At 37.1% G+C, this 23,032-nt stretch overlaps 1 protein-coding gene across 1 annotated transcript in view; it reads right to left on the bottom strand.

Moving 5' to 3' along the window:
* Window positions 1-23,032, bottom strand: part of tefu (Serine/threonine-protein kinase tefu) — a 297,692-nt gene that overhangs the window by 21,762 nt on the left and 252,898 nt on the right. The window contains exons 48-50 of the mRNA XM_075382004.1: window positions 22,558-22,674; window positions 10,489-10,641; window positions 2,981-3,129 (exon numbers count right to left, since the gene is read on the bottom strand). Coding sequence (XP_075238119.1) covers window positions 2,981-3,129; window positions 10,489-10,641; window positions 22,558-22,674 — 419 coding nt within the window. The remainder of the gene's footprint in view (window positions 1-2,980; window positions 3,130-10,488; window positions 10,642-22,557; window positions 22,675-23,032) is intronic.

The following is a 23,032-nucleotide window of genomic DNA, read 5'->3' as shown; positions in this document are numbered from 1 at the left end:
CATTGCGTACAACCCAGACCATCATCTCTGTAAGCTTGTTTTAAAAGTTGAAATGTTTCTGTAAAGGTTTTCCCTATTTTTACATAAAATTTTACATTTTATTGTTGTTCCCAAAAATCGCACATTACAAATATCGCTACTAACACATTACACTCAAATAACAATAACACAAAAACTAAATGAGATATCAACAATCCAAGAACATGTGGTTACAGAGGAGATTTTGCAGAACACAATGCTGTCAATCACACATCACTAAATATCTCTGTTGGTGTGTAATTAAAAATGTTTGGTTATTTTTTTCTGGACAGTCCTTGTATGCAATGCTAATTTATGATTTAAAGTATGCTACAGAATATAGGCTATGTATTACCGTAACAAAGATGTAAGATATCTGTTGAAAATTGTTGATGATTTAATGAGTAAAAACCTGTGGTCTAAAGACCAAGCCTACCATCTCAATTGATTTACAGCAATTGATTTAAGAGAAGTCAACAACTTATTATTTGCAGCTATATCAATCCGTTGTGGATGTAACTTCATTTGGTTATTCTTGCTAACCACTCTGTGACAAAGTCCGCCTCCAGTTTCTTACATTCCTCTCTGTCTCGAGCCCTCTACTTCTAATTGATTCTGGCAGTCCCTTTGATTTCTTTATCCCATGCAGGTCTTCCTCTTGGTTGAGTTAAGTAACTCAGAGACCAGTCCCAGCACCAAGTCTGTCCAATGGTTACCTTTCTCCTTAGAATGTGCTCTGCCCATTGCCCCTTAAGATGTTTTATACATCTCACCATATCCGTTATTTTTATAATAGATCTAATACTGACTGCTGTATTTCTACCTAATCAGTTCCAGAATATATCTTTCCATTCCTCATGCTAATCTTAATCTTTTCTTTACTGTTTTGCTTAATGGACTTGAACATCATTCAGTTAATTCCAAATTCTCTGCATCCCAGTTTTATACATCATAGGACTTGTGAAAGTAATGAGTTATTCACAATGATGAGTTGTCCCAAATAGGTATATTTTTCAATTTGTTGTCCTCCACTGTAATTCTTTCAGATGTTATACAATGATTACATATTATCATTGTTTTTGAAGAATTAAACTGAAGGCCAACCTCTTTCAAATTACAAAAAGATCATTCATGAATATTTGCAATTCTGTTAAATCTTTAACAAACTGCACAAAGTCATTGGTGAATCTTACGATTTGTTGGTTATTCTCCATTAAGTCAACAACTTATTGTTGCTTATGACTTGAGAAGATCAGCCTTCGGTAGAGATCTGGGAACATGCAGGAAGATAAACTAAAATTGCCTTCATCAACAGCTTGTCAACATCTGGATCAAAGAAGAACTACCAGAACACTGGATGACAGCCCTCACCCACCCACTACACAAAAAAGAGACAAAGCAGATCCTAACAATTACAGGGGAATGTTAATCCTAGACATACCATACAAATTTATTTCAAGAATCATCCTCAACAGGATTGGTTCACAACTCTAGAAAGAACTAGGAGAATACAAGAAAGGTTTCAGACCCTAGAGGAGCTGCCCAGACCAGATCATGAATCACAAACTAATAATTTATTACAACAGAAAAAGAAACACAGATATGATGATAACATTTATAAATTTCAAGAAGGCTTATGACTGCATTCACAGAGAATCCTTACAAAAAATTCTAAGACACCTTGGCTACATACCAAATTAATAAACATGATAAAACTGATCCTCACAAACACTGTCAAAGGTAAAATTCAGAGGCGATTTCTTGGAAGCATCTGAGATCAAAACAGGACTGTGCCAAGGTTCTCACTGCTATTATTCAACTGTGCTCTAGAGACTGTAATGAGGGAAAATGAGGGATCAAAAAATGCCCCCGAAAGTAAAAATAGGCCGGAAAAGCAAAACAAACAGTCTTGGTTTTGCTAATGACTTGTCACTGCTAGCAAATAACATCGACAAAGCTAAATCACAATTATTAGAACGTCAAATCATTGCAAATAAAATTGGCCTCAAAATATCACTCATAAAGACAGAAATTATGCCCCCCAAAAAACGTTATTTTGTTTAAAATAAGTAAACATAAACGGTAATAAAATCAGAATAGTAACCAATTTTAAAACTTCAGAGAAATAATAACAAACAACCTACATGAAAAAATATCAATCCAAATAAGAAACAAACTAGCTAAAGCTTAAAAATTAACCTGGTATACTTACAATAAAAAATTCCTATCAATAAACACAAAAAAACACAATAAAACAAAGATATTAAACCAGAAGTCACTTATGCAGCAGAAACACTTCCACCTGAACGAACAATCAAAGACAGACAGACTCCAGAAAATTGAAGAACCTGCATCAATGAAAAGTACCAGAAATATGGACAGTAGTGAACTGTGCCCAACAAAGTCATGTACAAAGAATTAGAACCCATCACTGATAAAATACGTAAGAGGAGACTAGGATTCTTTGGACATGTCATGAGGATGCAAAATTCAAGACTTCTGAAACAGCTAGTACAGTATAATCTCAACTCAAATAACACCACGACAGGATGCTGATAACTGGATCAGAGAAATTAGAGAAGACCTGAAGGAAATTGGCATTACATCAGAAGACACCACACAGATAAGATAAAATTAAACAAGAAAATCAAGAACAAAAACACTCACAAGCACTCACACTGAGTGCTTTACACTCACAAGAAAAACTCACAACATGAACATTTTCAACACTAGAAAGGGCACAAAAATCGGAAGGTATGAAAAACTTAGAATTTCTAAACATTGATAAAAAATTCCTAGTATAGTTTAGACTAATAAGTTGTAATTGGTAAACTATGTTAATTTTCATAATCCTGAGTTATATTTTTATCCCTTTTCTTATCCCACAGACACTGTCATTACTTGAAAATTTGATAACTACATTTGAGGGTTTTAAATTATTTATAAAGTACCATAAACTGACCTATGAGTATAAGCAAGACGTTTTTCAAACCATTCTCCAGGAGTAAAATAGTTTTCAGTAAAGTAGTGATGCATTACAGGAAAAATCATTTGACATATCTCATTGAATTTCTGAAGTTTCACTTCTTTTGGTTTTGCTGCAACACTAGACTAAAAAAGCAAATAAAAACGTAATTCATGTAATTAAAAAAAATAGTTTAAGAAATATACAAACTAAAAAAAAAGCAATTTTCATTGATGTACTAAATATGTTCAAAAATATAAAATATTACTGCTTTATATGAGTACAATCTTTTTTTAACTTCAACAGTAAGTATACCTGATCTAACAATTTATATATTTCAGTTAGGTAATGAGTAATATAGTTTGTCCAAACCGAATTGACACAGATCTTAACTAGGCAATGGTTGCCTATCTAGTGCGGAGCTATAGTATGCTACTCATGGAAGACATTATATATATGGTATAATAAATTTTACAGTATATATATATATATATATATATATTTTTTTTTTTTAATTTTATAGTAATTTTTTAATTTAATTAATTTTTTATACTAATTTACAAGTTCACTTCATAAATTTTAAAATTATTTTTAGTTTTATATTTATACAAAAAAAATAAAAATAAATTCATAAACCGAATAAAACAAGACACAAATACTTAGCAAACTTATTTTGACCACTCTTATATTAACTCGCTCTTGGACTATGTATGCGAGATTCATGGTATGGAACCTTTCGGTCAAATTTTGAAGCACTTCAGCTTATCCATTCGCTCTGAAATTTTGCATTCGGTTTACTCCTGATGACAATACATTTTAGTAAGATTTTTCAAGTCACTAAGTAAAAAAAAAACCCTTGAATTTATGCAGCCTCGTTTACATGCATATTTTCTTATTGAAAGAAATTTTAAGCGACATATATATTAGAGTATCTGATTTTCATGATTCAAACGACGTATGTATCAAACAAGCACTAACTGTTTAACCCACTGGGTACACTCTTGATAGACCGGATCTTGGTTATCCGCAAATTAAATCGTTTAGCCCTAGGTTTTGATTGCACTCACCCTCTGTAAAACATACTGATCCGACACTGACAGACAAAAAAAATGTTTTTAATGTTTCTCTAAGTGTGATACCATTTCTTGAATTGTGTTTTTACATACATTACAGATCTGTAAACACAATTTTTCTATCACCCTTAGTTTAAATAAATTAACTACAAAAAAAATTAAGGGAAAATATAGTTAAAATCTGTGAAATTTATAATTTTGCATGGCCATATCTGCATTAGAATGATTTTGCTGATGCTTTTCTTTTATAAATAGCCTCAGGCACATCCCGAATTAATGTCCAACAGTAATTGGCTAGCATGTTAGTATTCCATCTTCCTTTATAGTGGCTTTCCATAACCGAAATGTCTTGGTGGAAACGTTCACAGTGTTCATTACTTAAGTCTCTGAAGTTGTCTGGGAAAAAATCCAGATGCGAGTGGAGGAAATGTATTTTCAGACATATTACATAACATAGTTCTGTATGAAGTAAGAAGTCGATGAACAATATGTGGTAATTGTCAGAATTTTCTTTGCCAAGAAAATTTTTGCAAACATCTTTAAATGAAGCTCAAGTTGCACTTTCTACATTATTTAACACTGAGTTGAATACATCATCTTTGACCAACTTTTATCTGAGGACCAACAAATATTCCTTCTTTAATTTTTCCTTTACTTACATTCGGAAATTTCTGCCTAATGTACTAAAATCTGGGACTATTCTTCTTCACTGCTTTTACAAAATTTTTCATTAGTCCTAGCTTGATACGGAGAGGGGGTAAAAGAGCTCATGAATATTTTTCCTATTTGGAGTTAAGTTGTCTTGTTTCTTCCACTCTTTGGTAACATACTGTTTATCCCTAGCTCGGCTGTCTCATTTGCAAAGAAAACAAATGTACTTAGTGTAGCCTAACTGCATGCCTAACAAAATTGCTATAATTTTCAAATCACCACATATGTTTCAGCTATGCTTTTTATAATTTATTTTTCAAGAATGTCTTTCTTCACATCATATGTCTCTTTTAAATTAATACCAAAGGCGATTGATATCGAAGGATATTTGTTACCATTGTGGAGTAGAATCACTTTTAAAATACACTTGGATAAATCTGTGAAAAGGCACCAGTCCCCAGGTTTATGAACTTGTCTTATGTGCAACATTAGCTCATCAGTATTTGTGCAATAAACCAAATTATTTTCATCAATAAAGTGCTGAGAAAGTTCTTTTTGTCAGCTTTGAAAGCTTGAAATTTTTGTATTTTTTTGAAGTAAATTCCAACCTTGCAGTCTTGATCGTAACAGTTCAGCTAGATTTTTTGATAAATTTAAATCCCTAACCAAGTCATTTAAGATGTGGCTTATTGGAATATAATTCAAAATCAAAATCATTATTGTCTTCTTCAGTACTGCCTGATTCTTCATCACTGCTTTCGAAACACATTCACAGGTAGCTCAGGTACTGGAATAACTTCACTGTGAGGTTCAGGCCTGATTGCAGATTGCAATGGAAGGATATTTTACAATATGTTGACATTTTTTAGAAATTCCAGACAAGATGGCAAGATAGCAAAGCCTTCCATGTACCTTTCAGCCATTCTCAAATATACAGAACAATTAGTGCATACTATACAAGAAGCTCATGTTTTATCCTGATCACCAATTTTACACTGAAAGTACAAATGATATGCTTTTTTAATTGAAGGTGTAATGTTTTTTCTATTTGATTTTACGATAAACTCTCCACATACATAACAAAAGGCATCCACATCATTTACACAATTTCGAAGCATTATGACACTGCACTGTTAACAAACTTAAGACAGCAATAAGGCTGAACAAAATTAATTCATTCCTAAATCCAGTGCTTAATATAAACAATACAGCTTTGTTTACACGTTTTGACCTGCGCAGACATAATTAATCTTGTCCATGAGGGCTCACTCTTCAGTATTAGATATGATGTCATAGTATGGGACTATGATATGATTTAATTCTTTGTCCAGTATTGTTTATTTATAGCTTACAAATTATGTTAACAAAGTTAAACAATAAAAAATGAGCTAACAAAATACAATATAGGAGCTTAAAATACTAACTATATGTTGAAAAATGAAAAAATATCCTTAATTAAAATTTAAAAATTTTCAAAGATGGTGGGTGATATAAATGATTTTGGGTTCATATTCGTTTTCAGCATCAAAAAACAGATTAAAATCATGTATTGCATGTTAGGAACAAAAATTATGTTTATCAGTGCAATCTTTCGCTAAATACGCTCAAACCTGTGTGCTAGCGCAGTTGTAAAGTATAAATTTATAAAGACTAAAAAGTAGAAAATAAAAAACATATAAAAAATGTTTTTAAAAACCATTCTTGCAAAAAATTTGTAAAAAAAAATTGTTAAAACACCATTCTTAAACACACTAAAAGGTAAAAAATAATTTTAGAACTATCTCAATGAATTTGACAACTTACTTTGATGGTGATATGTAAGATTATGTGAAAGTCATAGCTTCAAATTTAAAGATTTAATGTTTCTGCCAATTTTTTCATATGCATGATGAATGGCATAAAGAGTAAGGTGCAAACATGAGCACCCCATTCCTTTGCGAGGAGAAATGAATTTTTTTTCGAAGCTATTTCACCTGTAATTCATTAAACTGTTCTTTTTGAGACTTTTGGGGTCACTAACAAATATTCTAACTGCAGCTTCGCCTGCCGTGTAATTAAATAAGATTATTCGTCTAATCTTAGGCCATGGGCCCTGTCTGGTTCTCATAACGTTAAGTAGATTGCTCATAACTCCCTCGGCTTTCTTAATGTTCTTATTCAAGTGAGCATTGAAGTGTCTGCTTCTTTCAAGGCACACGTTGGTTTCTTAATGCACCCCAAGATAGCGACCCTGACTCCATTGACCTCAATCTCTATATCCCAGAGCTTCATGCGGCCCATCATCACGACATGCAGTCTTATATGGAGCCAGACTCATTTTTATTTCAGTGAGCCAGGCGCTTACTTACTCTATTGCATGTGTAGCTACCTCCTCTACCTCATCTTCTCTGCTGCCCAAGACTAGCACCGCTATGTCATTGGGATATACAATGATATGTGCATCTCCCTCTGACTCAAGTTCAAGTAGGCTCCCATATGAGGTTCTGCAAAAGTAGACCCAGGACTGAGCTCTGTAAAACCTTCCCATACACCTCAAAGTCCTCCTGCCCTTCCTCTGTCAGGACAGTCATATGATGATCATGTAAATAATTATTTATTATGGGGATCAAACACTCACTAATATCTTTTCTTCAGAGTGCATCAATTACTACTGGTCACTGTAAGGAATTGAAAGCTTTCCTGACATCCAAAGCACAATCAGGGGAAACTTCCTCATCCTCATCATTCCACTGGTATGATCCCTGGCCTACTCTAGGATATGCCTTACAGCGTCCATAGTTGATCTCCCCCTCACGAACCCAAACTGGTTGGGGAAGAAATTACCAGCCGCACTGTCTTCAGCCTTTACTCATTCTACCACTAGCCTCTCTAATAGTTTCCCCATGACATCCAACAAATTTATTGGTCCATATTTGAGAACATCAACAGTAGCCGGGCTTTTTTCCATGTATTTGGGAAAGAGCACCTGTGGAGTATGCATCACGTCAAGGACCATCCAAAAATGCTCCATCACAAAAGCCTTGTGGGCTGGCAGCCTACTCATTTGAATTATTAGAATGACACATCAATTATTATTTACACAAACCTGAATAAAGGGATTTTTCTTACATATGACTCATAGCCTAGGCTAGCGTATGGCTGTTTGCCAATCCCTGAACAAAGTGCAAAGAGCATAGCATATACAGTAGACATCAATCTTGTGCATGTTTGGCTTGGATATTTTATATAATTATAAAACTATAAATAAATACATTTAGTCCTAAATAATAATCTGTAACAGCCGATTAGTCTGCATAATATTGTACAACATATCTATTTCAGTATATAATAAAGACATAAATTATTTATTTAATAATGTATAAACTCAGAATTAAATAAGTAACTAATAATTATAATACGTGAATTTGTTCATAATTAGAATAAATAATAGTCATAATATATACGTATTGTCTTTAATCAGGTAGTATTATAAACCCATGCTTGTTAGGCAGCAAAATATACAGCTATGCTATTCATCAGATATACGCCAATTTGGCTTGGACAAACTGTAAAATATGTTGTTTTAAACAATTCATATATTTTATTTGATACAAAGTTCACTCACTATACCAATCAATTTATTAATTGTGCATTTATTTACGAGTGCAAATATGAACTCTGTGTCTTCTTGGACATATCCGGGGCATTTAATAACTTGTGGTGGCCCTCAGCCTTGTTTCAATTGCAGAAGCGTGGTTGCACGCGGAATGAGATTAGCACTCTCTCAAGTTACTTCAGCGATAGAACTGTTGTCCTTCGTGACGGCAGTTTGCAAGTAGGAAAGACCCTGTCTAAAGGATGTCCACAGGGCAGTGTATTAGGTCCACTCGTCTGGACCATCGAATTCGACTCTCTCAAGCGGCTGCGTTTACCCGGTGGCTGTCGCATCGTGGCTTATGCCGACGATGCGCTGCTGCTGGTCGAGGGCAGTTTGCATGCTGAGATTGAGCTTAGAGCGGCACAGGCATGTAGGGTATTGCGGTTGTGGAGTATTCAGCATAAGATGGTTTTCAGTGCGGAGAAAACCACTATGATGTTTTTGAAGGGCCGGCTAGCTGCAACTCGGCACCTGCGGGTTGTGATGGACGGCCGTTCAATTAGGTATGTCACTCTTCAAAAGTATCTGGGTGTTATCCTTGATGAGAGGCTTCTCTTCAAGGAGCACTTGCAGTATGTGGCGAAGAAGGCAGTTGATGCTTTCTTCCGCGTCCGTAGAGTAGTCCATCCTGATTGGAGGTTGAATTTCTGTACCATGCGGATTCTTTACAAAGGTGTTTGCGAGGCCATCATGTTGTACGCTGCGCCAGTCTGGGCTCATCGTATGCGGTACCAATGTTATAGGGATATTCTATTAAGAGCCCATCGTCTTCTTTTATTAGCGGTTGTCAGCTGTTATAGGACTGTCTCGCGAGAGGCAGTAACTGTGATCGCAGGCATCAAACCTTTGGATATTTCGGCTACAGAACGTAGCCAGCGGTATGTTGCAAAGAAGGAAGGCCTTCTTACTTCAGGGCGTATGCATGAGATCGAAGACTAAGGTTTTGACTCTTGGCAAGATAGGTGGAACGATTCTTCAACAGGTCGTTATACGCATGGTATATTTCCCAATGTTAGAGAATTGTGAGCGGTTAGCTGGGTATCCCCCAATTGGAACAGGACGCATTTTCTCTCCGGACATAGTGCCTTTAGGGATAAATTGGCTAGGTTTAGGTTGGTCGATTCCGGCTTCTGTCCGAACTGTAGGGTCGATGACTCCATGGAACATGTCCTACACATATGTCTCAGGTATGAAGCTGAGCATACTAGAGTTACTAGGGAACTCGAGAGAATAAACTCCGTTTTGGATCTACGAGTCAATTGGAGGACTCGTAGAGAATGGTCAATAGTTGCTGGCTTCCTTCGCTTCCTCGCCCTGAGCAGGACTGCCGAAGGGATTTAGTAGGTGATAGGAACCTGGGTGGCTAGGGACCGCCTGGGCAGTTGACTGGCCGAAGGTAGGCGCTTAAGGTAGCGTGCCTCGGTTAGATCTAAGAGGTGTTATTTTGAGTTGGAATAAAGGTGTCGGCGCGGAGTTGCGGCCGCTGCCAACGGGCATGGTTCTCCTTGTCCCAGGGGGTGCGGTCGCGCTCCGACGGGGGCGTTTTGTGAGCATACGACACTGTCGGCCGGACGTGGCTGTGTGCCGCTTCGGTGGTAGGCAGTGGTGTTACGACGGCGGTTATGAAGATGGTGAATGTAACGCGGGACTCCGCGATGGAGATGTGTGGGAGTAGGCGTTCGTTCTCTTCTCTCGGGCAGACCGAAGCAGATGTCCCTTGGGGCATCTGCTTCAGTGGCATCTCTTCGGGGCCTGAAGGGAAAGCTGTGGTGCGCAATCAGTTTGAGGGCGAGAAGATGTCCTCCGTTAAAGCCACTACGGGCTAGGAACGGAGGGGGTGGTGTAGCGACCGGACACGCTACGAGGTGGGATCTTCTCCCCTCGGGGGGGAATCGAGATGTGCATTTATTAATGTTTGCAAGTAAATCTGTAAGACTAATAAGGTTTAATTAAACCTGTTTTATTTGAACAAAAATTGCTGCTAATTTAATTTAATGTGACTAAAACAAAATGATGTGCTACATATAGATGTTGGGCACATACGATATTGCTGGATAAGCAGACACTTATTGTTAATATTCATATTATGTTTTAATATAGAAAAATATCTTCACAACAGTAATGTAAAAACAGTTATTATTTACCATATATTGTCGACAAATACTTGGATGTGTATCATTTGGTCGATAGTGGTAATGAGCACCATCCTTTTTATTTCTACCCACTAGATATTGACCAACTTCTTGTGCATTTAAACACCATTCAATTACACCACTTCTCTGTGACATAGGTACAACCTGTAAAATTTGAGTTATGTTAACTTTGAACTGCTACAATAAATTAATGTTACAATATGCACACATAGAATGTCTGGGGAGGTAGTATACAAACTTCATCAACTAATTTAGTATATCAAAATAAATGAACAGAACAAATAGTACATCCCATTTCAGTTTGTTAACTATCTATCTTTTGTGGTTTTAAATAAAGATTTATCTCTCAAGAATGGAGTTGCATTTATAATTTTGTTATTCAAGTTAATGTCAATATTTGCAAATAAATACGGTTATAAATATCTTTGTAATTACAAGTTTTATTAAATTAGTTTTTTAAACATAAAATGTGAAGCATTTTTATTAAAAACAAAATGACATCTTTTTTGTTCAAGTATTGTTTCAAAAACTTGTATTATGGCACAAAAGTAGTACAAAAATGCCATTTCTGAAAAGATGTTGGATTTTGGACACCAAAGTGATCACATGATTAAAAATTGCTGACTTTTTCACAAACAAAAAAAAAACCAGATCAAAGGTCATAAAAAAATTATGTGAACACCACGTACCGACCATGTGATAAAAAGTTTGCAAAATTTCAAAACATCGTGTCAGAATTGGGTGGGGTTAGCGAGCCTGTTCGAAGCACGGCACCTTCAGCCGATTGAGATCGACATCTTCTAATGTGAGGGGTAATCAACTTATTGAATGAAATCTTTAAATCTCGGCAACAGGGCAAGCTTGTTCAAAGCGCATTCAGTAGATGTTAATTTTAATTTATCTTGGACCATTGGGGTTTAAGAGGTGATGTTCATTTTATAGGAAGAAAGTGGCGGCAATCATTTGACTGAAGGTATATTTAATGTTTAATTTTAATACATGATTTGACTAGTAATATATTTTAACTAAATAGAATGAACTCAATTTTTTATTTTTCAGAATTTTCCATGTGGTTTTGATGGATACAGTACGAAATAATCATCATGCTGGGTCTATCAAAGGTTGGAAAAATGAAGAAAAGAGAATGAAAAACTGGAAGAGAAGACCACTCATATACAAAATCAGTACTGCCACTAGTATTGAACATTGTGTTAGCCTTAAGTATTGTGACATCTGTATTTCACTAACTGAACAAGACTCATCATTTGATATTCTCCACTGATTAGCAACTGGGTTAGGTTTGGACGTGCACCTACCTCAATGAGGGCCCTTCAAAGTTATTTGTTGTTCAGGTTCTGAAGGGTGCGTGCTGAAGGAGTGGCAACAACTGTTGGTCTACTTACAACCCTTGGGTGCATGCTATAATCTGTGGTATTGCGTGATACTTACTCAGCCAAGTTCTTGCGCAGCCAATCCAACAGCAACTAAGAGGTGCATGACAGGAGGATTTATAGGACTCCAGCTATCCATAGCTTGCTGCGAGTAGTTTTCACATTTTTGGGTGTGCCCATGAGTTAATAGATAGATAGCGAGCTTCTTTAGATTTTCATTTGTTGAGGTGGCAATGCTGGAAGGCAAATCTAAGAAGCAACTCAAGCAGGTTAGGGCTGTTGAAGTTGCTGAGGTATGGACTGATGATTCATCAGCCTCCTCTGGTTATGAAGAAAGTCAGGCAGGAACTACCATCCAGGTAAAGGAAGATGTTATGGCTGATTTTCTGAAATTAAAAGCTAAGCCTGTAGCTCCATGCCTTTGATGAGGGTTTTTAGTATGCAGTTTGAGTAGTTGATGGCCTTTCTGGAGAATCCCAGAAGTGCCTAAACTATTTTAAGGTCAAAATTGAAAGAATTCAAGGTTTTTATGTCTGCACGGTTGGAAGGATACAAGTGTTGGTTACTGAGCTTCCTAAGGCTCAGCAGAAACATTATGCAGAAGTTATCAATGACAAGCCAGAGGCTAGTTTGTCTCGAAAGCCACCGGAGGTCCTGTTCGTTAATATGAAGAGGGACAAACCAAAACAAGTAAAGAGATGAGGGATGATTTCAAGTCATTCTTTGATCAAAGAGGTTGAATCTGAGAATTCAAAACATAAGAGAAACTAAGATGGGGCTTGTTGTGGTGGCTGATAACAAGACAGTCAAAATTATATCAGACTCATTAAAGGTCGAGAAAAGCGACATGAGAGCCGATTCAAAAAGAAAGGGGTGTCTGAGAATTATAGTTCATGATACTGACTGGCATCTAGCTAAGGATGAGGTGATGACAATCATTAGAGAGCAGAACACCCAGTTGGATGAGACTGCATTTATGTCTGAGTCAGGTTTTACTTAAAATCAGTAGGCGCAATGCTGAGTGCTACCATGGGGTGTTTGAGGTGGGTCCTTCATTGTTGAAGACCTTCCTCGCTGAAGAGAGGCTGTTCATCGATTTTGCTTTTTGCAAAGTCAAGGGGTATTTCGATGTTCAGTGTATTTTAAGTGTTGTCGGTATGGTCACAGGGCTAAGTTCTGAGATCTGCCCATTATCTGTGCCCACAGCTGTGAGAAGGAACATAAGCACGAGGACTGTTCCAGAAAGGCTGATTCTCCATCCTGTATAAATTGAAAAAAGTTGTGGAAAGATCATAGCAACCTATTGATGGCAAGGAGTGTGGATCATATTTAAGAGCTGTTGAGATATATTTTAATTCTCTTGATGATTAGCTTCAGTCAGTTGAATGCACAGAGTGCTTGTATTGTTCAAATCTAGTTAGCTGAAGTGGCCTTACGTTTTAAGCTAGATATTGTTTTGTTGCAGTATCTGTATATTACAACTGGTGACCTGTCAGGTTTTGTGGGATGGAAGCGATTTTTATTGTGGTTTTGACAGCAGCATGTCCACTGTTTTGTGCAGAAGAGAAATAAGTTGTGTTGTTATAGCAGCTCTCTACCAATCATCATGTTGTTGTTAGAGTTGATATTCAGAACATACATCTACGTACTGTAAGTTCTTATTTCCAGTATCGGGACCCTGCTGAGTGTCATCTTGAGATCTGGGAGAAAACTTTTCAGTTCTAGAGCATAATTCTATTGTTATTGTGCCAATGTTAATGCTAAATCTCTTACGTGGCATATTGATTATGCCGATTATAATGGTGAAATGGTTGAAGGTTTTGTCATCCATAATGACTTAAAAGTTTTTAATGTTTCTGGTGACCTGCCAACATACACTGGTATGGTGGAGGTAGGAGGCAATTTCCTGGCACCAATATTGATTCACAGTTGGAAGATACATTTCCACATGTCTCTGTGGTTGGAAGGTTGTTGATGATTGATCTAGCGAGCATCAACTTATTGCCTTCGAGATCACTGGTGGCCTAAGTGATGGCTATAAGTGTAATTTCCCAGTTCAGCTAGAGTGTTTTCTACACAGGAAAGCCAATTGGTAGAGGTATGTCACAATTCTTTCGGCCAGCCTCCGTGTATTGGACACGGGTCTAGTGGTCTTGATCTTGAGGACCTGGCAGGTCGGTTATCTGTGGCTATCATCAATGTCGCTGAGCGTTCCATTCCCTGAAGTTCAGGTTGGGAGAGGATTACTCCAGGAACTTATTGAGCTGAAGTCATCTCTTCTCCATTTACGGAAGTCCTCTGAAATTGAGAGTGACCCCAAGTGGCAAGCAGATTTGGTGTCAATATGTAGAGAGTTCAGATGTTGTTATTATCACAAGGTAAGGCACACCAAACTTGATTCTTGGTATTCCATTGTTCAGGAACAAAGTAACAAAGACCCGTGGGGTGTTGTTTACAGAGTGCTAGGGCATAAATGAAAGAAGGAAATTCTTCTGTCCGTTCTCTCGACCAGGAAAGGTGACATCTCGGATAAAGCTGAGATCCTATTTGTTAGATGATCTTTTGCCAGACAATGATTTGGCTGTAGAAACTGTTTATCATCATTGTGTTCGAAATGATGTTGCTTCTCATCGTGTGGATGTTTTGTCTTCAGAAGTTAGTGAGGTGAAGGTGTGTAAGATAATCTGTAGCTTTTGCAGAGGTAAAGCTCCTGACTTTGATGGAATGTCGGTGGAGTTCCTTGTTTGTTCAGTAAATGTTAGTGGGAATATTCACTAAAGTATTTAACAAAATATTACTTGCAGGCTATTTTCCAATTTGTTGAAAAAAGGGAATAGTTAAACTGTTTTTTAAGGGTGGTGGCAAGGATCCCATTGTTAGTTTCTCATATCGGCCTCTTACATTATTGCTGGTTACTGGTAAGGTCTCTGAGAAGATACCATATTTGCGTATTAATGAGAGGTTGTTGTCGCAAGGATTATTGATGTAGGATCAGTATGGCTTTCGTCCTAGTAAGGGGATGAAAGATATTTTATGAGTTTTGTCAAATATTGTCAAGAATAGTAGTTTTGGGTATGTCTTGGATTTTACTTGACATATCCAGGGCATTTAACAATCTATGGTGGCCTTCTGCTTACAATTACAGATGTGGCTGCATCAAAAATAACATGCAGGTATTGCATAGCTACTTTGGGCATTGAGATGTTCTACTTTGTGATGGTGGCCACAAAGTGAAAACACTGTCTAAGGGTTGTTTCCAAGACAGTGTGCTGGGCCCCTTATTGTGGGTTGTGGAGTTTGATTCTTTGATGCGGCTGAGGTTGCCTGGTGGCTGCTGGTTGAAGGATGTTTGCGGAATGAGGTTGAATGCCCAGCCTCTCAGGTATGCAGGATACTTGAGCTGTGGGGCTGTCAACATAAGATGGCATTCAGCCTGGATAAAACAAAGATGATGCTGCTGAAGGGTTGTCTGGCTATTACGTAGTGTGTCTGTGTTTCAATGTTAGGCCATTGAATTCAGTACATCTAAATTTAACTGGAGGAACCTTGGGTGCTCCTTATGAAAATTTTTGTTTTAAGGAGCATTTAGAATATGTCGCCAGTATGAAGGCCAGCAGTGCCTTCTTTGGTATTTGATGTGTGGTTAATCCGGATTGGGGTCTGAATTTTAAGACTATGAGTATCCTCTATAATAGTGTGTGTGAGGCAATTATATTGTATGCTGCACCTGTTTGGGTGGATAGGCTAAAATTTAAAACCTATAGGGACATTTTGTTGAGGGCTCAGTGCTTTTTGTTGTTAATGGTGACAGGTAGTTACCGTACAATTTCTCATGCGGCTGTCCTGGTGTATGTTCTTGTGCTTGAGCGTCAACAATGCTATATCATCAAGAAGTTGGGTCAACTAACTTCTGCTAGAATTAGTGACTGAGAATGATGGATTTCAATTGTGGCAGACTAGGTGGGATGAGATGACTCATGGGCATTACATGCATGGTCTTTTCCCTAATGTGAGGAATCTGCGGGATGCCTCTTGGGTGTCTCCTAACAAGTATATAATTCAGTTTCTTTTGAGCCATGGTACTTTTAGGGATAGGCTGGCTTGTTTCGGCCTGGCTGATTCGAGTCTGTGTCCGTAGTGTGGCACATCAGATGATGCCTTTCATGTTTTATATGTCTGTAATTAGTATGATGAAAGACGATTAGAGGTACTAAGACAGTTTGGGGATATCGAGTCTATTTTAGATTTAAATGTTAACTGGAAAAGCTGGGCCAAATGTCAATTGTGAAGAACTTCATGAAATATTTAATTCTTCAGTGAGTTGCAGAGGACATGTAGGATGGGGAGTTTGAGTTTTTTTTTGTTTTTTTTTTTGAGGGCGAAAAACATCTGTGCGTTATCATCGCCCGGAATCTTTTTTTTTAATATAAAAATTAAAGAAATTAAAACTAATCTAAAAGATGAATAAAACTTACAACTAATATCACAAATAAAATCAAAAGTAAATAGAATTTTACAAAGTCCGAGATGGGTGTACAAAACCATAAAGGATGTAACATAAAACTTAAAACTAAGTTAAAAACTAAAATAACAAAATTAAATAAAACTAAAACAAATTATATAATTAAAACTAGGTTAAAAACAAAAATTAAAAAAGGGAAATAAAACTTAAAACTAAATTCACTAAAATCTTACAACTAATATCACAGACAGAGTCTTTAAAACATAAAAGTAAAGTAAAAATAACTATATAAAATTTAATAAATTCTGATAGGGAGTGTAAAAGGCTCCCTAATCGGATAATATCAAAAACACAGAACCAAACAAATTAAAAGTAAAAATATAATAAAAAAACAAACTTATTAAAAACTCTTCCAGCATTAAAAAATACACGCAACAATATTACATTTTTTGTATTAACCCAGCACTACGCAAAAATAGAAACATCCGGTTAAAATTTTATTATCATTGCACAAGACACCATGGATGTTTCTGTGTAGATTAAATTTAAGACGCAACGCCGCATAACATATGCGATCCAGGAGTATGTGGTACACAGTCATGTGGCAGTTGCATCATGCACAGAGGGGTGTGTGTCCTCCTGACATCAGGTACTCGTGTGTGACCCTCATATGTCATATCCGCAATCGACAGGGGACTCCTTCCTCATGTCGAGTTTTTCCGCCGAATCCCGTGGCAACACAGAATCTTTAATCTGCCGGAGTTTATTATCAATGTATGCCGTCCAGTCACCTTGCCACTTTGCTCTTAGTGATTGTTTTACATAATTAATAAAATCAAAAGTAGCAACTCGGGTGGTGAAAGAAGGCTGATTATGATTACATGCTTTTTTGGCAGCGGAATTTGCATGTTCATTACCTGGAATCCCTACGTGGCTAGAGACCCAGCAAAAACTTACTTCTGTGTTGCGATTATTCAACTCAGCAATTGCGTTGAAAATTTCAATGACGATAGGATGTTTGGAATAAAAGTTTTTTTAGGCTTGGAGAGCACTACACGAGTCACTGCAAATAAGAATGTTTCTATATTTAGGGTTAATGATATTTAGAGCCTTATTTATAGCGCATAGTTCAGCGGTAAACACACTCATAATACCAGGTAGACCAAACATATAAGTTCTTTCATTGACAACAAATGCACAACCAATGATATCGTTTTGTTTCGATCCATCAGTGTATACCACCACGTCTGGGTTCATCTTAGAGGGAACACTCTGAAACATTTGCTGGAACACAGTAGATAGTGTTGCTTGTTTATTGTATGTCATAAGGTCAAAAGTAAAATTTATAAGGTTTATTCCCCACGGAGGATATGAGCACATATATGATGGAAAGGATGGCGGTGTGTCAACATTTATATGCTGCAGCAGACGTTGGGTACGGACACCTACAGGTGCAATACAATGTGGACGGTCCTCATACTTTCCTAAATTAGGATTTTTAAGGACTGAGTCAAAAGCCGGATGATTTGGCTGTCCTTTGAGATGAGCAAAATAAGATAATAAAAGCTGGTCTCGTCTATCCCAAAGTGATGATTCACCACAATCTACAAGTAACCTTGCGACAGGGCTTGACTTAAACGTGCTGTGGCAAGCCGAAGGAAAGCATGATGTACAACATCCAGCATCTTAAGCACAGTTTGACGAGCTGAAGAGTAGGTGACACAACCATAATCTAAACTGGAACGAACAAAGGAATATAAATACGTATCATACATGACCGATCGGCTCCCCAGCTGGTGTTACTAAGGATTCGCATCATATCTAAAAGTTTGGAACATTTTGTTTTTAATTCTTTTATATGTTTGACGCAAGTAAGACGGCTATCAAAAATAAACCTAAAAACTTGACATAAGTAGAGATAGCAATAATCTCTCCGTTCAGTAAAACTTGCGGAATAGAAGGGTTTTGTAGCCGAGAAAAGACTACACATTTTTTTCGGATGAAAATGTGAAACCAGTAATCCTGGACTAAGCTTCAAGATGAGATATAGTGTTCTGTATTATTCTCTCTGCTGTGGGTGTTGAACGGCTCGCAATGTAAATAGCAAAATCGTCAACAAATAGAGAACATGAGACAGGAGCCTGCACACAATTGGTAATACTGTTTATGGCTACAGAAAATAAGGTGGCACTTAATACACTACCTTGAGGCACTCCATTCTCCAAGATGACGCTATCTAAGAGCGAATCACCCACACGAACACGAGACGTTCGGTGATTTAAGAATCCCCGTATAAAAGCAAGCATATTGCCCTTGATTCTCCATCTCTTGAGGGTGTTAAAAATACCAAGTCGCCAGGCCATGTCATAAGCCTTTTTTATATCACAGAAGATAGTGACGATGTGCTGGTGATTTAGGAAAGCGTTTTGTATGGCTGTTTCCATTAACACTAAATGGTCAATGTAAAATCGCCCTTGTCGAAAACCAAACTGTTCTGGAGATAGAAAGCCATGTCTCTCCAAGTACCATGTAAGCTTGCGGTTTACTATTCTCTCCATTATTTTACACAAAACACATGTTAAAGAAATAGGGCATTAGCTTGAGGGGTTGGTTTTGTCTTTACCACGTTTTAGTACTGGTATAATAAATGCTTCTGACCAGCCAGGTGGGAAGACTTGTTCGGCGAATAAACCGTTGTAAATATTTAAAAGATGTTATAGTGCCGAATTAGGAAGGTGTGAAAGCATGGCAAGGCGAATGTTGTCCGGTCCAGGGGAAGTGTCACGTGAGTTTTTAAGTACATGTAACAATTCCTTAAATATGAATCGGGTGTTTAATTCACCAACCGAATCACCAATGTTTAAAGATAATACTTCTATCTGTGTCTTGTACCTTTGAAAATCGTTATTATACGATGAAGTGAGAGACACTGAGCGGAAAGATTTTGCTAGAGTATTTGCCACAGCCGAAGGTGATGAAAGGAGTTCTCCTTCATCAATCAGACTGAGAATAGATTGTTTTGGTGATCTGAAAATTGCACGGAGCACAATAGCATATTTGCAATCATCATTCCACCATGGAACGTAAGGATGTCTAGGATTACTCAATGTTTGTGGGATATATCTGTTGGCATTTTCAAGTATCATGGACGTAAAAGAGGAATATTGGTCAAGGATGTTCGCACCATTATCATAATGTGATTGCAATGCTTTATGGTATCCATTCCAATACGCCTTTTCAACAATCCATCTCCGTGGCTTTCTTTTAATCTCGCAGTCTACACCGAAACCAATAATAATTGGTCTGCGATCACTACCGTGAAAGTCATCACAAACAGACCACTTAAGATGAGGGAGTAAATTTGGTGAGCATATGGAGAGATCAATGTTAGATACAGTATCAGATGATAAGGACATAAATATGTGTGATCCACTATTCAGTAGACAAAGGTCCAAGTCTTGTCTCACTCTGTTTATCATATTTCCTTGAGTGGACCAGAAGGTTGAGCCCCGGGAAATATGGTGGGCATTGAAGTCTCCTACTATTAACGATGGAGGTATGATAAACACTACTACTATTTGCGTGAGGAGATTTGAGACATCTAAAGCACTAAACTCAGTGTTCGGTGAGAGATACAGATTGCAGATATGCAATTTGAAGGGGATAAAGACCTTTAGTGCAACAGCAGGAATGAGAGTGGTTAGTTGAATCCTTGTAGCCAACACCCCATTCTTCATGAAAATAGCCACTCCACCACTCTCTCTACTGTCTACTAGACAGTCGTATCTCTCACAGAAGTATCCTCTGAGTGTTATTGGGTCATGTTGTAGAAGGTGATTTTCTTGGAAACACATGATTAGTGGATATCATGTATGCGCGCCAGTACTCTAATATCTTCAATGCGGGACTGAAGACCTCTAACATTCCACTGAATAATGTTCATAAGTGTAAAAAAATAAATTCAGGAAACTATATAAAATTTAGTTGTAAGTGATTCGGTTTTTCTTTTTTGTATTTTAAGAACTCCGATGCCCTGGGGTCGGGTGGTTCTTCAACCATATCCTCCAGTATATGAGGTGATGGTGGAGGAGATTTATTAGAATGAGATGCCGAAGTTGACATCCCAGAGGGGGTGATTATGTGGGTTCCCTTTACGGGAAGCTTATTAGGTGGCTTACTGCCAGCTGTGATAATCCCTGCACGTAACAGTAAGACTTTGGGAACAGGAACTTTTGTAGGGATCACACTGTTGGATTCACTAACTGCGACAAAAGAATCTGAACAAGTTTTTTAAGTTCATTGCAGGATCCGCACTGCTGATTACTAACATTTGTAGGAGTTTGTTTCGATGTAGCGGTGGCAAAAGATACATCTGGTTTAACCAGGTTCCGTGAATTATTTATCTTTTTATATTCCCTGTGTGCAGCCGGGAAATATAGCTTCTGATCAGTACAGATCTTGAGAATTGCCTTTTCTTCTTTAAAGGTTGGGCAACCTCGGGAGCGGGCTGTATGTGAACCATTGCAGTTCGCACATTTTTCACCTTCTTCGCAGTTAGTGTCATTGTGACCTTCTTTAGCACATCGAGCACAGATCTCCGTTTTTGAGCAAGATGTTGTAGTGTGACTATATCCTTGGCATCTGAAACATTGCCGTGGGTTGGGTATGAATGGTCGTACCTGAACCGAGAGGTAACTTCACTTTAATCTTCTCTGGTGAAACAGGGAAATTGAATGTCAGTATAAGAGACGGTGTCGGTTCTTCTGTTTCGCTCTGTCATTTCATTATACACTTCATTTCAGCAACATCTTGGTGGCGAAGCTCATCAACTATTCCACTGATATCTATATCTAAAAGGTCTCAACAAAAAATTACTCCCCGGCTCGTATTTAACGTTTTGTGGTATTCTGCACTAATATTTATACCACCCATATTACGGAGACGTTAGATAGATCGACTCTGTTCATCGTTGAATTTTTCGATCAGAATCGATCTGTTATGTAATTTCCTGATGTTCTTCGGGAACCACTTGCACCTGTTATAGTTTTGTTATTAAGAAAGGTGAAACCTTTTGGAGGGAGCCACCTTCCTGACTATTTCAGAGAACAATGAGTCTAATATTTTTAGAATTCAAGTCTAATGATTTGCAGTTCTCTTCAGTAGGACTTTTATCCTCATCAGACAAAGCTGACCAAGGTCTCTTCACAAGACTAGATTTGGTGGTTTTTTCAGATGGACCACCAACCATCATTGTATTTATTATTGGAACTGAAATTTTGGTCCCACGAGTACCGGTGAAAAATGGACCACTCCAGCAGAGCGCACGCATACTGGAGCTAGAGCTAAATACAACTGGGTTCGCCCTGGTGCCCAGAGAACATCGTTCGAGACTCTCTACGTACCCATTCACCCATCGGCACGATTTGTTCCCACCTTGGGTTTGGTTGTGTTTCGTAAGATGTCACCAACACCACTGAGTGTAAATGCAAGAAATATCAGTGTAGGATGTTGTTGTGTAATTGTGTATATTGTAATTTATGTAGTGTTCTTGGTGAAGTATATGTGTATAATGTAAAGTGTTCTGCAGTTCACTGTATAGTGGGAAGAAAAGCTGCAGAGGCTAGGTCCGTGGGGACGCCAACCCCCAAAGTCTTAAAGAAGAAGATTCCCCATCGTTTTGGGGGGGGGGGAGTTTGAGTTACCCAGGTGGTTGGGGACCACTTGGGTGTTATCTTGTCACAAAGATTGGGACCTTAATTGTTAATTTATTTAGTTTATTTACAGTTCACATCAAACCAAAACATAACGAAAAGAATATATATACAGTACCGCAGCATGAATGTTCACCTTTCTCATTAAGTCAAAAATATAAATAAATCTTCTTTGTGAAATCTCAAGTTTACAGTATATTATGGTGTATCACTGAAGCTCAAGTTCAGTGTTTTTATATAAGACTTGAATGTGATAAGAAAGTCAGTAATAATAAAAGGTTGCTGAGATTTGTAAATGTAACTATCAAGAGATATGTTTCAGTATCAGATCTTTCTCAAGCATTCTTTTGATGCTGAAAATAGTATAAAACACTAACAATGAATATAAAATAAGTATGAGTGACAGAAACAATGGTGAGATAGGTTTGCATGGTACAACGATCCAGTTTAATAAGCAAAATATGAATGTTACAATAAACTCATTAATGATTATTACCTTATAAGTTCTTATAACAAGTTTACGTTGATTAGTGCGTTTATTTTTTTGCAATAAAGAATTCAGTATGGTAAACACCTGCATCATAACAGCATCTTGCCTCAAATCATCATTTCCCTAAAAGAAAAAAAAATTAAGTAAAAATGTTATTTCTTAATGTTTTACCAAAACCAAGCAAACATTTATAATACCTTCCACATTTTTATTATGAAATATTAATTAATAATTGAGATTTAAGTTACTTTTTTTTTAAATTAAATAAAACATAATGAAGTACTTTAAAAAATCCAAAGTAATGCAAATAAATATTCATATAATATAACTTTACAAGAATTTTATATTTTCATTGAGCCCTAGAAAACTTTCATACATTTGAATAAAAAAAAAAAGAAGAGTATTAATGGTTTTACTTACATCCAAGGAATCACCATGTTATCTTGTTAGTAGCAAGACAGCTTGCAAGTATTTCATAGGC

The sequence above is a fragment of the Lycorma delicatula genome, chromosome 1 (genome assembly GCF_047948215.1).
Source record: "Lycorma delicatula isolate Av1 chromosome 1, ASM4794821v1, whole genome shotgun sequence".
NCBI lineage: Eukaryota > Metazoa > Arthropoda > Insecta > Hemiptera > Fulgoridae > Lycorma > Lycorma delicatula.
Note: the sequence above shows the minus strand (reverse complement) of the source record. Positions and strands in the feature narration are given on the sequence as shown.